This window comes from Dromaius novaehollandiae, chromosome 4 (assembly GCF_036370855.1).
Source record: "Dromaius novaehollandiae isolate bDroNov1 chromosome 4, bDroNov1.hap1, whole genome shotgun sequence".
NCBI lineage: Eukaryota > Metazoa > Chordata > Aves > Casuariiformes > Dromaiidae > Dromaius > Dromaius novaehollandiae.
In genome coordinates this window covers 70826231-70843473 of record NC_088101.1, presented here as the reverse complement: position 1 = coordinate 70843473, position 17243 = coordinate 70826231, and the positions used below count along the sequence as shown (strand labels likewise).

At 39.5% G+C, this 17243-nt stretch overlaps 1 protein-coding gene across 6 annotated transcripts in view; it reads right to left on the bottom strand.

Annotated features, from left to right (window-relative positions):
- FAM184B (family with sequence similarity 184 member B) overlaps positions 1-11357 on the bottom strand; it is a 52081-nt gene extending 40724 nt beyond the window's left edge. For all 6 annotated transcript variants that reach the window (XM_064511383.1, XM_064511385.1, XM_064511386.1 and 3 more), the window contains exon 1: positions 10884-11357. In XM_064511383.1, the coding sequence (XP_064367453.1) occupies positions 10884-11012 (129 nt within the window). In that variant the 5' untranslated portion in view covers positions 11013-11357. The remainder of the gene's footprint in view (positions 1-10883) is intronic.
- Positions 11358-17243: the final 5886 nt, after the last annotated feature.

Genomic DNA, 17243 nt, shown 5'->3' with positions numbered 1-17243 from the left:
TGTAGTTCATGCTCTTTATTTTCCTATGGTTAAATATATTCTCTGCCCCTATAAATATACTGGATAGAATTCATGAAAAGGTAATTTTGCTGAGCAGTATCTTGTACTAACCTGTTTCCATTTATATAAATTACAACTCTGATTAATAAGGCTATATTTGGCAAGAGTCCAAATGGCTTTTGTAAAGGGAAGTCATGTCTCATAATCTCTTTGAGTTCTTTCAAAGAGTCTGGACAAGGTGGATATAGTTGATGTAATTTACCTGGGTTTCCAAAAGACATTTAACAGAGCTCCCCACCACAGTCTCTTGAAGAAACTAAGCTGTTAAGGGCAAAAATAAAGGTCTTTGCATAAACAACATAGGAGTAAACAGTCAGTTCTCACAATGAAGATCACCAGTGGACACTCTAGGGAACTGCACTAGCACCTATAGTATTGAATAGCTTCATAAATAATTTGAAAAGGAAATGAGTATCAAAAGGAAAAGTTGACTACAGGATTTGCAGAAGAACCTCACAAACTAAAAGGCAATCATTGCAGATAAATGGAAAGCAATGCACTTTAAAAGAGCGATTCTAAGTTTCCATATACACTGACACATTGTACGCCTGCATCTTGAATACAGCATGCAGTTTTGGTCCTCCCTCTTCAAAAAGAGTATAATAGAACTGGAAAAAGGTATGCTAAAATGCAACAAGGATAATCAATTATGGAAAAGTTTCTACACAAGAAGTCATAAAATAAAGCAGAACTCTGTGAAAAAGAGGCAACTAAGAAGTGAAAAACATAATATTGTTAGAGATTAAAACACTGAGATTTAGGTGTTCACTTGTGTGCTAATTGTCTAAACTCCTATTACTGTCAGTCAACAGAGACCCAGTCAGTAAGAGACCTGAGAGCAAGTCAGCTCACTCTGAAGTAGACACCAAGGGCTCAATTCAGTTGCCTAAATTCATGGACCTGTTGCCATTTAATATGCCATAGCTGCCTGAGACATCCACACAAGGTTGTCAAATATACCACGGGCTTTACAGGAGAACTGTGCCTTTCTGGGACTAGGCAGGGTATGCTGGGACATCTCAGATGGGGCCAGTTTTAGATAATACACGAAACGGAGTTCAGTCCTAATGGTTGCTGTGCTAAATTACTCTCTAGGCTGTACTGATTACAATGGTAGCTTGGACATACAGTGCACACTAAGACTCCTAAATTAAAGTACCCTAACCTCTAAGTGAATCTCATCCATATTGTCTTTACAATTACAAGTAGAATGGAGAAGGTAGATACAGAATGACTATTTGCCACCTTTTTCAATGTAAGAACTACAAAACAGCAAATGAAAGTGGCAGATTAATAAAGCAGAATGTAGTATTTCTTCATCTTATATGCAGACTAAGCATTGATATCGCGCTACAGGAAGCTGTAACACTGAAAGCTCACGTGGATTCAAGAAGTGACTGCACAAACTTAATACTAATAGTTTGAACAAAAACATTTAAATTACCAGCCACAATTCTAGACATCCCTATTATCACATCTTTCCTCCCAAATGAAAAATGCAAAATACTCAACTTTTATCTCATATTTACAGATAGCTCTCATATAACGATCTAATTGCCAACATATATGCACAGTCAAATGCTCTAACTTCCAAAGGCAATTAAAATAGAAGACTTCTCTGCCCAAAGCTTTTTATATTGTTTCTAGAATAGGATAGAAAAACTTAAAAAAATGGACAAGGGAGCAACAGCTTTGACTTATGTGGTCTATATGGAAAACACAAAAACCACACAAGCAGTGGTGACACAGTATTGCAGTCTGAATGGAAGACACTCATTTACTTCTGAAAGTTTTAGTTGAAAGTAAAGATTTAACAAGATTTCCTGTAGATGTCTGGCTGCTGTGTTCTTGCAGTATGCTGTCTGTATTGTTCAGATAAGTTATTTGAACTGTTACAACCAGCAACAACACTGAATAATACAGCTGGATGTGGTTATGCCTGTGCATGCAGTGCTGCAAATGCACACAGCTGCTAAACTGTAAGAATAGGATTGCATGCCAGCCCCTGCAATCTGCAAGGCAGGTATATCCAAAAGTAACAACGGAAAAAAAAATCACTCTGCCTAAAAGTACATCTGCAAACAGACATACAGCACTATGACATAGATGAATGTCTCAAATTCTGAACTTGAAAAACAATCAAGCATATGAGTGAACTGAAGTATATGAATTGACTCATGATTTACTGGAACTACATATATGTTTTAAGTTAAAGCTATGTTTAAGTGTCTTAAGGCCAAGTCATACAAATCCTGAATGACAGCTATATCAAAAAGGTGTGATCTTACTTCAAATAAATTTCATGGAGTTCATTAACTTAAGACAAAATCCTGTTCAACATCAGACACTTTGTAGTTTCCTTACGAGTTAAAGGTAATGTCTCCTGAGTAATAGGGTTATGTGATGTTCTGCTACCCCCTGAGCCTTTGGGAAACAAGTGAATGTACAGAAAGTAAAACACCAAGTCTGAATCACCAAAGCCAGGCCTGAGTTAACATGCTCTGCTGAGGGGCAGGATAAATTATCTCAGTCTTGGCACTGGACTAAGAATATTCACACTCCAGTTCCGAATGGCTTTAAGCACAAACAGGGAAAAATTGCATGCAGATCTGTTCCTACTAAAAGCATAGGCTGAAGGCTGAGTACCCTCCACTCCTTAAATAGCCTTCAGCACCATATAGAAATGGTCTGTTTGGTTGTGTGTGCCTAAGAAAAAGAAAAGTGCATTTTACATTGAGACTGCTAATGTGATTAAGATCTCACTATACTCATGGTAACTTGCAGTTCTACTTCAGTGCAACAGTTGTATTAATAAAATGTAAGCTCTCTTACCTAATGAAGACATGACTTCAGGGAAAAAAAGAACACAATGCTGCATGGATAAAAGTATTTCATACACCATATGTAACACAATAACACGTTCAGAAAGCTAAATCCACTGCTCTGGAATATTTAAAGGCCTGAGAATGCCTTAAGCTAACTGAGTTGACTTCTGAGTATTGACTTCTAATTTGGGTATTTTCTCAATTGTAAAATGCTGGCATCAATATACCACTTAAGAAATTGTTAGTAGAGAGGTACGGTTTATAAAGTCACTGACAAGGGTACTTTTGTACAGCAGTGATGAAAAGCTAGAATATGAAAAGACTAAAACCATGCAGTTTTCTTTTGTGCAATTAATGGATCACCACATATTTTATTACCTTTTGTCTGCAATGCGCATATTGATAAAATGCATGGCATTTTATATAAAATCATTAAGTAGGGTTCCTTGAAATAGTGGTTTGAATTTGGTCCATAATTTCCATTATAAAACCAGCTTTTAGTTGTTGATTACTACAGCAGTCTGATTTTCTGTAGACTCAGTGAAGTTACTGAAAAATTTGTACAGCAAAAAGGTAATTCTAATACATAAAAATGCCAAGAAGACCCACAGAAAAGGCAAAATTTTCTGAATATCCATCACTATCCATAATTTTCAAGAGAGCAGTTTAAAGCTAAAATCATTTAGAAAACATTTAGATTGCAGCCCAGAACTGGGGACCTGGGGAAAGCTGAGATTCTTCGCTATCATACACACACCTATGGTGTGACACTGCAATGTACAAGTGTAACATCATCATTTTCGAACGTGAACCCCTAGCAGTAGATACAACATACAAGCATGATAAACCATTGATCTTCAGTGTGCTTGGGGCAGAATGCCTACATTCTTAGAGAAAAACCCGAGACTGCTAAACATCCTGGTTTAACCCTTTAATATTTTAAAGTGTTTTGAAATTTTGAGGGGTCATGTAACTCAAAGGTATAATTTCAGCCCAGTTTTGCCACATTTCAGTGCCTCTCCATCATTTTCAATTTTGCCCCGAGATCTTTGCTAGCTAATTGGAATCCATGTTTATCTTTAGTATATGGTTCTTGCAATTAGGCCCAAGGAAGATGAATTCAGATTAGGGCATGTGCAAGGAATGAATACTCAGAGTTCTTATGAGACAAAATCAGAGAGGTTTTGCTTTGTTAGCTTTGTAAAGCAAAAGCTAAGAGAGGATATGATTATTACCTCTAAATGCATCAAAATAATAAGCAACTGAGAGGGGAAAAAAGAATAAGGTAAATTAATTCAAGGTATGAGAAAATAAAAATGAGTATTGCAAGATTTATAAATTTGAAAGAATATTTCTAGCCATCTAAATAATGAGATTCTGGAATGCTTTCTAATAGGAACAGTGGTTTTAATACTGCTTTTGAGCAGTTTAATAACACAATATGTTAATAAGATGACATAACACATGGACTTAATGATCCAGGAGTTCCCTTCTAGTTCTCTAAGGAAAGGATAGTTATGACAATAAGGTTGAGACATCTTGCATTAGTTCGCATGTTTTTGTCAGCTGATAGGCAAAAATAATGCTAGTTTTGAAATACAGAAGAAAAATGTACATAAAATCATAAAATCAAGAAGTAAAGTACATGGGGATATCAATAGTTGATTTGGTTAGTCTTTTTAGGACATAGTGTAAGCAGCTTTATAAAAAGATCTCTTTCTTTGTCTACATGGAAATCAGTATGCATATTGCTTGCCCAAGGAAGAATACTGCTGCTCCAAAACCATGATCTTAGTTTTTATGCTGTTACATTCAGCTTCATTTCTGTAGAATACTGAATACCTCTCTGGAGAACGGAGATCAAAGAAACCTCAGAGCAGAGCTCTGCTAGTGTAACAACTAACTGCACTTCAGCTGTGATGCTGTAAGAATTAATTAGCGAGTACTGTTAAGGCATCACAATAAATAAGAACAATGAACTTAGCTTAAACTTTGTGAAAAGGCAACACACTTCATCTGTAAACATGGGTAGATGTTAGAAGTGCTCACACAGTTTTGAAAGGCACTTTCAGAGTAAACCATTGTAATTTAATCACATTTCATCCCTAAACCTACCAGAAGTCTTTTTGGACACTAAAACAAAGTAGGTTAAAAGATCTGGCATAGAGCTATGCTGCAAAACACCGGAGCGGAATAAATAGCTTACACCCTCACAGGCATCCCAGGCCACTTGTTAATTCTTCCATAAACTTCTACCTGTAGAAGGAAGCTAATGGAACTAAATATGAGAATATACCTCACACACTTTCATGCAGAAATCAGACATTTTTCTTTAAATAACTAATGAAAGTGTTTTTTGCTTATCTGCCAGATTTCCCACTGAAGCTTATTAAATAATGTTCACATTTTTCTATTCTGCTGACTGAGCTGGTGACTGGGGGGATTAGGCAGTTGGAGTATATAACATTTTCAACTACTCCAACTGGTCATTAAAGGACATCTGCTTATGCTTCTTGTTCTAGAAGAGGAGCATACGTGTGCCTATGAGACATTCAGTTCTCCTGTAGAAAAAAAAAATTTCTTACTGTGTTTTATCAGCAATTAGCTTTTCCCTGTGTCAGCACTCTGTCTGTCCCTCTGTTTAGACCCATAGTTTTCAACATACATAAACAAAATTTGTTCCAGGCCACTTGATTTTTTTGACTAACATAATCTACTTAACCAGAAATATTGCAATTAAAAATGTGCCTCTTAAAACAAAGCTCCTGAATAACCAATATGGAGTAAGATGGATCCCTAAGGAAAGTGAGTTTCAGGGTAACTATCAGGAGTTTCTCCCAAAGAAGGAAACAGAAGTATGAAAGGACTGTCTTGTGGCTTAGGCAGTTTTCTGATCACCTGCTAACGTCACCATCCACCCTGTTTTCAAATTAGGCTTCCTTCCAGAGACTGAAGTCCACAGCAGCAGGTTTGGTTTGAGTCCCACAGGCTCAAACCAAAAGAAAAAAGAAAAGAAGAAAAAGTTCAAAAAGAAGCCTGAATATCATGAATGCCTGCAATATATCTAGTTCTTGTCAGCCCTGCCAGAACTGCCTCTTAAATGAACACTAATTCACTCTCCTCAGCGCTCTTCTTTGAGAGTTCATTTGCATTTCTCATCCTATCTCAAGTGAAAAGGACTGTTCTGAGAATCAGTAAGCACATGAAAATCCTGTAATACCCAGTGGATGTTAAAAACCCATGGCATGAGGCAGCAGTGAGCCCAAAGTTTCTAATAAAAATTGCCACGCATTTAAAACAGCTAAACAGATCAGAAATACAAAGATTTGGCAAACATGAAACCTAGTGTGCCAAGGCTGGAATTTCTGATGGAGAAGACTACACTTAATTATGAGCACAAAGTCATGCATTCTGCTACAATCAGGAAAACACACTCACTTCAAGTCCCTATTGATTTGAATGCACTAGGTTTGCAGAAAAATATCTGAACTGTATTATTTGTATCTGTGAGTCACAGCTACAGATGGACATTTCCATTTGCAAGCTGAACTTTTCTGATTCAACTTCTGTAAGTTCATAAATCTTACAGGTTTTCTTCTGAAAACTCAAAGTGTAGTTCAGCTGGAAATAGATGCAATGTTATCTGATTTTAAGGTCAAAATCTTGAAGGCTTAGACAGGTCTCACCCAAACTCACTAGTCTTACTAGGTCTTTAAAACTTTTTATGTAGTTTGTGACTGACAAACTTTGCTAAAATTTCAGGTTTTCAATGAAGACCGTTCTCATTAGAAGAGTTCCATGCTCAGGTCCAGCCTTTTCTTGGTATCCTGGCTACTATGACTTCTTTGTACTGGCCAGCACTTGCAAAGCTAGAGCCTGTAGAGTCAAGCAACAGGTCAAGGAAGACTGTCTCAGTAAGTCAGGATCAAGTGAATGTTCAAGGCTTATTTTATTATAACCTGTGACACATCTTGATACCTTCTAGTTTGCACCTGATTCTCTAGCTATGTCTCACCCTGAGGTCCTTTTACCTTGAATCCTGCTCTCATTTCTAACACTAATCAACACAGTCATCTTACCTTGGGTTCTCATGTTCATTTTAAGATGACAATCCAACCAAATCAAGGCAGCTTAAAGTCACGTGCCACCTCTGCCTGTATGCATGTATTAACAGAAACTAGAAATCAGCTTTAGACTTTGGTCTCTTGCACGCTGCTAAGAGACAATAGTAGGATCTTAACCAAAGCCATGATCTGGCTCCCAGCTCCACTAATCTGCCTAGTTCTGTCTTTTAAGAGATTAAGTATACAAACATCCATGAAACAAAGTTATTATGTGCACAATATTGCCAACTTTAGGCATTAAAAAACCATAATTATTAATTATTTTAATCTCCATTTTAGCCTCTAGAATTCCTGTTTTCAATCTTCTCTTCACATCCAGGGACAAAAAAGCCCCTTGGTTTTATTTTTATATATATACACATATAGAAATATATATATCTTTTTTATGTTTTTCAAACAAAAACTGGTTGTCTCACATATTCATTTAGCACTGTGAGATGAGGCTTTAATGAAAAAAACACAAATTGTACAATGAACAGTAAAACTCTGCCATGATTTCATTTGTGTATTTCAGATTTAGGAAGCTGGATCTCCAGTGGTAAAACAAGGCCTGTGGTCACTTATGCCTCTAAATGTAAGGGCTACCTGAGGGTTTTTTGGGCGGGTGGGGGGGAGAAGGCATGAGGAACCTACAAATATGCTGTATTCAACACATGAATTATTTTTCCAGACTGGAGTCCTATGCATCCACTAATTCTAAATCTCTCCTCAGATGAGCTCTGCTCATTAAAGATTCTGGTATGTCAAGCACTTACACATCCATTATAGAGCAATTCAAATTATTCATTTTCACATTTTCAAATTGATGTACTTTTACATCACTTCTGATTTATTGGATAACTGCTACTACCTTTCATCCCAAAGACTCCCAAAAACAAACACAAGGACAGATCAGCACTAGCAGGTCTGGACAGAGTAGGTTTGATACTTCTATGTCGGTGTTGGGCCCACCAAACATGCACAGACTGAATGTGCTCGGTGAACCGTCAATGGTAAAAAACAAAACAAAACAAACAAACAAAAAACAATCTTTGAGAGTACAAGGGCCAGGCATCTAAAGCCACCAATAAATGGGCTACAGAAAGCAGTAGTTTATGCAACTACAGCCAAAAAGGTGCAGAACAGAAAAACAAATGCACATGACTAAAGGTAGGAAAACTGTACTATAATCTACCTCCTCAAAAACAGAAATAGCAAGGCAGTAGAACTGGCATAACTTTCAAGATCTCAGTGTCTTGACTATCTATGGAGAATCCCAGCCCATGCCTTCTCATGTAATCAGCACTTCATGGAAAGATGCTACTGCCTTATCAGTCCAGTTCTGCTGTCGATGCCTTTGCAAACTGCTCCTTTGTCTTTGATAGTAGGAGGTGGAGGCCACTACTGACCATACAGTAGAGAAACAGGATGCAAAGCAGTCTCTGTATCCTACCCCTAATTTAAACATTTTGTATTAATTTCTCCTTCTGGCACAATACAGAGTTGCTGAGTAATTAGATCATTCACAAAACATTATTTCCCCATCACTGAAAAACTGACATCACTGAAGCAGGAAGCTGTAGCTACAGAACAGAGAGCAGTATTACACACTAGTCAGGAGAGATTAGCACTGCGAGTGACTTAAAGTTAAGGGAAAATTTATTATAATTATCCCAACTGCAATATAGCCAAGAAAAGAGAGCGATTCAAAAAGAAGTCCTCAATGTTCCTATGCCAAAAATGATCTATAACAAAAAAGCTGACTGGAGAATTTTTTTCCTTCAGCTAATCTGGTCTCAGATTTTGCTGTTTCAGTTTTGGTATGGATGTTTGCTGTTGGTATAGCACTACCCTACCCAGAATTTAAAAGGGAAAGCCTATGATTAAAATTCCAATCCTGCCCGGAGTTCTCTATAAGCGTGGTTTTATGGTAAAGAAAACTGATTCTTGTATATCACTTTATACAACAGGATGATTTTTCTTCAGAAGTTTTTTTTTGAGCTTCAGGCATAAATCATCCTGACTTAGAAGTATCCAGAGGATAAATTCTAATGAAAGTAAAGAAATTATTCTTCCAAACTTTTAACAGTAGAAATTTAGCATAAGATTCTGAAAAAAAAAAGTATATAATTTGATGAAGGCCTTAATAAAATTTCACCAGAATATTTTGCACTAGAGTGAATTTTTCCCCTTTTCATTGATAAAATAACTCTCAAAATATTTTTCCCTAACACAAAGAGAAGCTTTATAAATTAATATAATGTTTTCAGAAGAGAATGATATTTTAACCTCAAAATTCAATTATATAGAGAGGCTTTAAAAATAATCTTCATTTTATATAGAAAGGAAGGCCCAGAAATCTCTAGAGAATGAGTTCGGTGAGTTGAGCTTGAGACCTGAGAAGTTGAACCCAAGCTTCTTTGCACAGATCCTGCCAGTATGCTGTAAGGCTGCTGTTGTCCTCCATCAGCAAGAGCGAGCTGGTGATTCTCCAGCTCCTGTTACTGTGAAGTACAATCAGCTATCAAAAACCAGAAGCATTGCTATTGCTTTTCTAATAAAAAGGGGACTTTTTTAAAGTGATACTTAAGGATGAACCCACATTAATTCAGCAAATTTTCTATGCTGTGAAACAGATAATTCGAGTAGGTGGAAATAACTTGGAGGGTAAAGATGAACAAAGACAGTGACCAGATAGAAAACAAGGGGACAACACAGGAAATCTTATTCTAGTTTGCTGTTGTCCTTCAAGCACATTTCACTGCGGCTGAGGCAGCAGGAATGGTACCAATAAATAACCAGTGCGTCTCCCTAAGAATTTTTATAGAACTCATTGCTAAAATATGATTGTATTTGAAATAATAAAAATTTGACATGAATTTGGTCACTTTACAATTATTAAACAAAATGTATGTTAAAATGTGGTATGTGCATTCATGGGCAAAAAGTAAGTATTAGATTGTGTACAAGTATTACATATAAAAATACAATCTGAGCACCTGCATACGTAAGTATATGTAGTCCCCATATAAGTATTCCTGCACATGATATATGTTATCACATGCACTCATCATTAGATGAGAATAATGGCAGTTACAACCACTAAGCCATGCTATCTTCAACGTTTTAATGATTTCCTATTGTTTTACCTTCATCCTATACTTACAGTTGGTGCTTTTTCATTTCTGGTGAAGAGAGGAGAGATTATGAAACAAATTAAGTGTCTTTACCAGTTTCAGGGAAGCTTACAGAACATGCAAAAGCCGGTATTTTACAGGAGTAGCGGGGGTAGGAAATAGCTTTTTCCACCCCACTGACAAAGGCGCAGCATAAAACCAGCACAGCAGATCCCTGCCACCTGCTACAGATTTTCTCTTGCTTCTTAACATGGTGTAGAAGAGGCTCAAAATATTTATCAGTATTGCTCAGGACTGGTTAAAAGTTTTAGTACAGCATACTACGCAACTTAGCGCTGCCTCTTCTCCGGCTCCTGCCTCTTACCGAGGTAACTTAATACACTTCTATTTCTGCCCCTCGGTAACAAGTAAGTACAAGGTAACGGAGCAATGTTACACGCCAGCACCACGCCAGCTTTGCAACAATATTACGCGAAAAACCTACAAAACGCCAATGAATTACAACCTTCGCGATTTAGGCGAAGAGCCGGATAACGTGAACTCCTGTCTTTGCAGAGCTTGAGCTCTTTGCGCTCTCGCAGCGCGCTACTTAGGGCTGTTGGTGGCGAGCGCCGCTCGGCAGCCGCGAGGGCCACGGCAGGGCGGCGGGGAAGGGGGCTTGTGCGGCCGCCTTGCGGGACCGCCCGGGCCGCCTCTGCCGCCGCGCAGGGGGGGCAGCGGGCAGCAAGGCGGGGAGAGCCCCGCGGCCCGGCGCCTACCTTGGTGAGCTGCGCGATCTTCTTGCACATTTTCACGTGAACCTCCTGGCTGCATCCTGCTGCCGGGCTGCCGCCGCCCGCCCCGCTGCGGGCGCCGGGCTGCCGAGCCTTGCCCGCGCCGGAGGCCATGAGCCCTGAAACGTTTTAACCCAGCTGCTCGCGCCCGCTCGGCCGGACGTCCCAGTCCTTCAGCGGAGCACCCGGGCGAGGAGGCAGCGACCAGCGTGCGCGAACACCCTCGACGGGATGTTTTCCCTCCCCTTCTCCTCAAACGGCTGAGCTTCCGCAGGGAGAAGGTGCCCGCGGGCTGGGTGCCGCCAGTTGCCCGCGGGAGCCGCTGCGGCGGCCGCGCAGCCCCCCCGGGGCCGGCTGCGGGTTAAAGCGCGTGGGCGGCCGAAGGACTTGGCGGGCGCGTCCTCAGAGGACGGCTTTGGCGCTTCTTGTCAACTCTGCTTTTTTGGCAGATCACCTCCAAGTCTGCATGGGCCAACGAAGTGGTGAGGAGAAGCTTGCTCAGTTTTCGCCGCTCTGCTGAAGGCGGAATGAAGCGGTTCTGCCTGTCTGCGGGACAGACTGGTGAGTCTCCCTCAGACGCACAAAACGTGGTGGAAAAGTGCTGGAAGGATACTGTCTGGACTGCTGGGCCTTTTTTTTTTCTTTATTTGCAGCCCTTCCCTCTGCTCCAAGTGATAAGGCTTCTAAATCTACCAAAAGAAAAAAAAACACATAAAAAGTTAAAAAAAAACCCAAGCTATTAAGATGAAATGATTTTAAAGGAAGAACCATTCAGTGAAGGGTCACGCAAGAGCAAAAGGGTTAGCGGACGTGTTTAAACGAGAATAGAAGAAACGGGACGGAGAAGGGAAGCAGGGAAGGGGCGAAGACAGGGGGAGAAGAGGGAGGGGGGGAGCGCGGGGAAGGGGAGCGGCGAGCTGCTCCGCCCCCCTTTGATGCGCGGCCGCAGCCGGCGCCAGGGACCCGCGGAGCGGGGCGGGGCCCAGGCCGCCCGCGCCCGCGTAGGTGAGGCGGCGGCTGCCGCGGCGCAGCGTCGCTCCCGCGGCCCCTGCCGTGCTGCTCAGGCCGGAGCGCGGAAGCCTTGCTGGCTGCGGCGGGGAGGAGAGCCGCCTCACGACCATCGGAAGTGGGAAGGCAGGAGTGTCCCGTCAGCTAAGAGCAGGGCAAAAAGAAACTGTGAAAAGAGAAATGCTCCGTGAGGACAAAAAGAGACAAGGCACTGTTAAAAACAGACAGTCCGAGAAGAAAAAAATCTGACAACTCCCCCCCCCCCCCCAAAAAAAAAAATGCCTGCAGGCGGGGGGTAGAGAAGAAAAAGGGACACCAAAGCTGTAAGGCAGAATGAAGCTTCACTCCAGGAAGCTTTTCCTGTGCTTAGGGAATACGCTCCATTGCCCATTACTTGGTACCTGGTAAGATGTGTACTCACACAAGTTTAATGCAGTTAATGTAGTCATAGTATCTTGTCCACCCGGTCACCAGTTTGACGGGGGGGGAAAAGTGTAGGAACTTAACTATCTGTCAAATTTGGTTAAAATGGATAAGTTTATTAGGACAATCAAGAGAACACACAAAAAGGGATAGTGCCGTTATACAAGCACTTTTTCCTCATAAAATGAGGAAAATTGAGTGAAAATACAAATCAAATTAAGAAAAATGCAAAGCATTTCAAAAGTACTTATAAGAAGTCACCTATGTTATCACTCAAATACACAGGTAAGACAAGTCATGTTTATGTTTCCTCTGCTGAATGGCAGAGGACATTCCTGGACCTGAACACATGGCTGGATGAAGCCTGGATACACAGAAAAGAGGAGCTCAGATCTTCAGATACACTGGGAAAATGACTGAGATTTTTTCAAGCTAGCAGTTCATATATTTGGGGCAGCGGGAGGAAAGGAAAGATTTGAGGCTTTTGGTGTGTGCTGGTGTTCTAGCAGAGCATAATTTGTCACTGATAAATTATTCTTATCCTGAAGTTCAGACAAATATTAGATAGCTATAGCTATTCTGCATACTACTTTATTTTGAGGTACTCTTAAAAAAATTTTGCATGTAAATGCTTGTATTCCCAATCATTTTTAACTAACTGACCTATGCAGTCCTGATTGAGGGAGGAAGAAGAGTTAAGGATAATCAAGTTTCTATTGTGAAGTGGGGTAGCAGTGGAGGATGAAGTTCCCACGCATATACTCCCCTTGGCAAAGGCTGCAGTATGCAATCAACTCTTTGCTAGACAGATGAAAAATGACACGAAATAACTGTCAGTAATACTTGGCTTCAGTCAGAGTTCTTGCACCAGAAAATGAAACCACAGAACATAAACTCATAAGACACTCAATGTTTTGTTAGTTCCACTACTCAAGAAAATACTTGGTTTCAGTGACAGAATTTCAGCAGATAATGCCAGAGCTTTTCCATGAGAACTTGACCTACTTTTTTTTTCCTAGTTGACCTAGGGATCACTCATGGATTAGAAAAGAGGACAAAGCAAAGATGTCACAAAGGTAATTTAATTGTGTGCTATTTAAGTGTATATTTTGTGAGAGCCATGTCAAACACATAGGTAGATTATAAAATTGTTCTTGAAGCAGTATGTGCAAAGATACAGTTAAAAATACAAATTAAACAGCCTAAACAGAAAACGCACATGAATTTCTGTTTCAATTATCATTGCTGCATTAGTTTTAAGAAAATTATCAGAGAAACTGGTCCTGGTCCTACTGGCTTTTTAACTATATGAGCAACTTTATTATGGATCTATAGCTTTACTGCTTAGGTACATTAAGTAATTTACTTTTTTATTAGCAGAAGCAAGCTATATATGAATAAATGACTATATGCCTCCCATTTTCACTACCTGCTGTTTGTTGAATGTGCAGATATATAGCTTCTGAAAACTTTACATCCTTTGCAGTCCTTCCAACTGGGCCTTGTGGTATGCATACTGCAGTTCAGAGACCTTTGTTCTATGAACTTCACTCATCTCAACCTTTGAATCTGGAAAATCATAGCATGAAGAACATCATTATATGACAGGATGTTCTTTTTCTTACTTGGATGGAGGATTAGGCCATCATTGTAAAATAAAAACAGATATTCTGTTCATCACATTCCTCCAAAATTTGTGATTTAGGTCTCTTTTCTAATAATATATTTGGGGGAATATTCACTGATCTCAGTCAATGAAGAAATCAATACCACTTTTGATGAGTTTTGATACAGACTCCAGAAAATCAAATGACTTTCCCCTTCTGTAATGCTTTTATAACGCCTTTCTCCCTCTATCAAAGAAAAGAAACAACTAGGACCAAAACCTGCATGTGAAGTAAATAACTTTTTAGTTCTTACCATTATACTACACTACCAAAATAATTTGTCATTGCTGGGTTAACGTAATAACACTTTGTGTTGTCATACATTTAAGTCCGTAAGACTGACTCTGAGATAAGAAACATTCTCTGATAGTTGATCAGTCGATGTCAATAAGTCTTTAAAAGAGCCTCTAAATCAACATCATCAGGGTTGGCAAATGGGAGAAGGTTCAATCCAGGATATCATTATTATAAAATCCTTGCCACCAAACAAATCAACTTTCTGCTTAAATGACCGAAACGAATTTTAGGTAGGCTTTTATAAGACATATATCAAATTCTAAACACCCTGCATGATTTAAACATTAGTATAACCTAAGTAACGTCCTGACCCACCTAGATCAAACTCATTCAGTTTATATCACTGTCTCAACTGAAATGGAAGTCCATCAATCCAGCATTATTTATATCTACACATAAAAATATTTGTGCCACATACAAGATAAGATTAGCTATTAGCTAAAGATCCTCACACCGTGCATTCCAAGATATAAAAAAAATATTTTTGTTGTAAATGTTTAATGTATTTTTGCTCCCTTGTTAATACATGTATTTCACACAGCTTTCAAAAAAGACAATTGATGCAGAGATCAATTCTTCCATTATTTATCTGAAAGACAGTATCACTGAAGCCAGTGGGATTTTTTCAATATATCTGAGGGCAAAGTTAAATTGATCCCCCAGATTAGGCTCTACTGCTGCCTTCCAGCCCAACAGACTTTGTATTTAAAAACGGCAGAACAGCATCGTAAGTCATTAACTGTCTTGAAATAATTCAAATTACAAGGCTTTATCAGTAAAATGAATTTAAAACTCTGCAAGGTAGTGTCTCAGCAACAGCAGATGTCTTCCTAAATACTATTCTAATTTAAATCATAAATCATTATTAGCATTATCAATCTCTATTTAAATTCATTTTCATGCCAGAGTAGCTTCTTTAATCCCAGAATACAGAACTCAGGGCTGTTATTTCTTTCCTATAGAAAGAAATGGAAAGACAGAAGAAGCAATCAGAAGGTTCATAAGAATAGCCATACTGTTCATCCAGTTCAGTATCCTGTTTCCAATAAAACCTGTTTATAGTTGAATGTAAGAAAAATGGCAAGTGGTTCTGACACTGGTACATCTTGGGCAATTATGATGATGGGTTTATATATCTGTTTCACAATTTTCATTTCCCCCCACCTTGTAAAGCAAACAGAATTTGAGAGTTCGATTCAAAGCCCACCAAAAATGCTATTGATTTCCTCACTGACTGAAAATATTAACTTTTCCAAAATGTACATAAAATTTTATAGCTGCCTTTTAAAGCCACAAGTTTTGGAGGAATGTGATGAACAGAACTTCTGATTACTATTGCATAATGATGGCCTCATTAGTGAGCTTATATTTTTAATGTGGTAACTGTAAGAGAAGCCCACCAGATGCATCAGTTACAGAAGCCCTGGAATATGTATTAAATAGGATAGCAACAACTTTCCATTCTAAAAATGATTTTTACTCAGTGACCTATATCTGAAATTACCACTGAGTAAATAGCATGCCGTGAGTTTAGCTTAGTCCGTGGTAATTTGTTTGTTTGCAGACACAACTGGACTCAAAACGAAAAGCGAATGAATCTAGAACAGTGGGTCAGAAGAAAGGTGAGATACAGCTCGAAAGAGCATTAGCTGATGAGGTCACTGTTAAGGACAAAGAGCAAATCTTGAGTTACTAGAGCACACTTCCCTCCAGAGTCTGGAACAGCACCCAAGATTTTGATTTCCATCATTTCTTTTCTTCTCAGTTAGAACTCGGTTGTGAAGCCCGCTGGCCACAGTTGCTGGGTCTGTCCTGCTCACCTCGCTCAGGCCCTCTAGAGCTGAGCCCTGGCAGGCAAGGCCTGCTGCCTGCCAGCCTCGATATCCCCCTCAGCTCCCCATCCTTCAGGGAGCTGCTGGCCCTCACTGCACTCTGAGTTAGCTCAGGCCAGGACTGAGGGCTGGCCCCGCTGGACCTGAAATGGGGGTCCAGGGCCCAGGCACAGAGGCTTTGAGTGGAAGCCCCAGGTGAGACTTGTCAGGGCCAGTAAGGACTTTAGTGCACTCAGGGCCCTGACAGTCATCCCACAAAAACCCTGAGAGCAAACCACTCCATCAGTTAAACAAAATAAGTATCTGGTGTCACAAGGAGGCTGTTAAACTTTACGTTGACCATTTAGGCCCTTCTCCACATCTGTGACCCTGCTTCAGTGTGTTATAAACCTACTCATGAAATATCAATAGGATACTGGGAATCAGGATTCCTGTGGCATATTTATCCTGAAAGCCAGCATGTCTAACAGGGTTAGACTTCAAGTTGCTACAGAAGAAACCTGACTTGTATTTCTACCTAGAAATGCAAAGTCTAGCAGAAATATTTAAAACAGACTGGAAGAAATAAATCTGAAAACCTGGATAAAATCCATCACAGGGACTGCAAGGTATTCACCAGGGAAAGTCCTCATCTATAGATATGAGATGTGGGCAGGAACAACTGGACTTTCAAACATACGCAGGCCAAAAGTAATTGAGTTTGCAGTATTAGTTTCACTTAAAAGAAAAGTCCTGGGTTCGTAAAGTCATGAGAATCACAAAATTTTACCTGTTCTTTTCTTCCTGTTTCCATCCTTGTCTCCATAAACAGACTTCTGTTGTGGAAAAAAGCTGACTGAAATTTATTTTCCTGTACAAAATCTTAAATAGAAAAATAGTTACATGTTATTGAAAAAACATATTTCCAAATTTTAAGAAGGATTGCTATTTGTAGGTCCCAGTAAATTCCTTAGAAAATAGGATCTTGCAAAAAAACCCAAACAAACAAGGATTTGCTGCTAATGATAGTATTTTTGTGAGTCTCTAACACAAGATCGATTTCACCCTTCATTTAGAAAAAAAAGTTGTTTAACGTATACAATGCTATGCTACTACTGTATCTGAGCATATAGAAACGA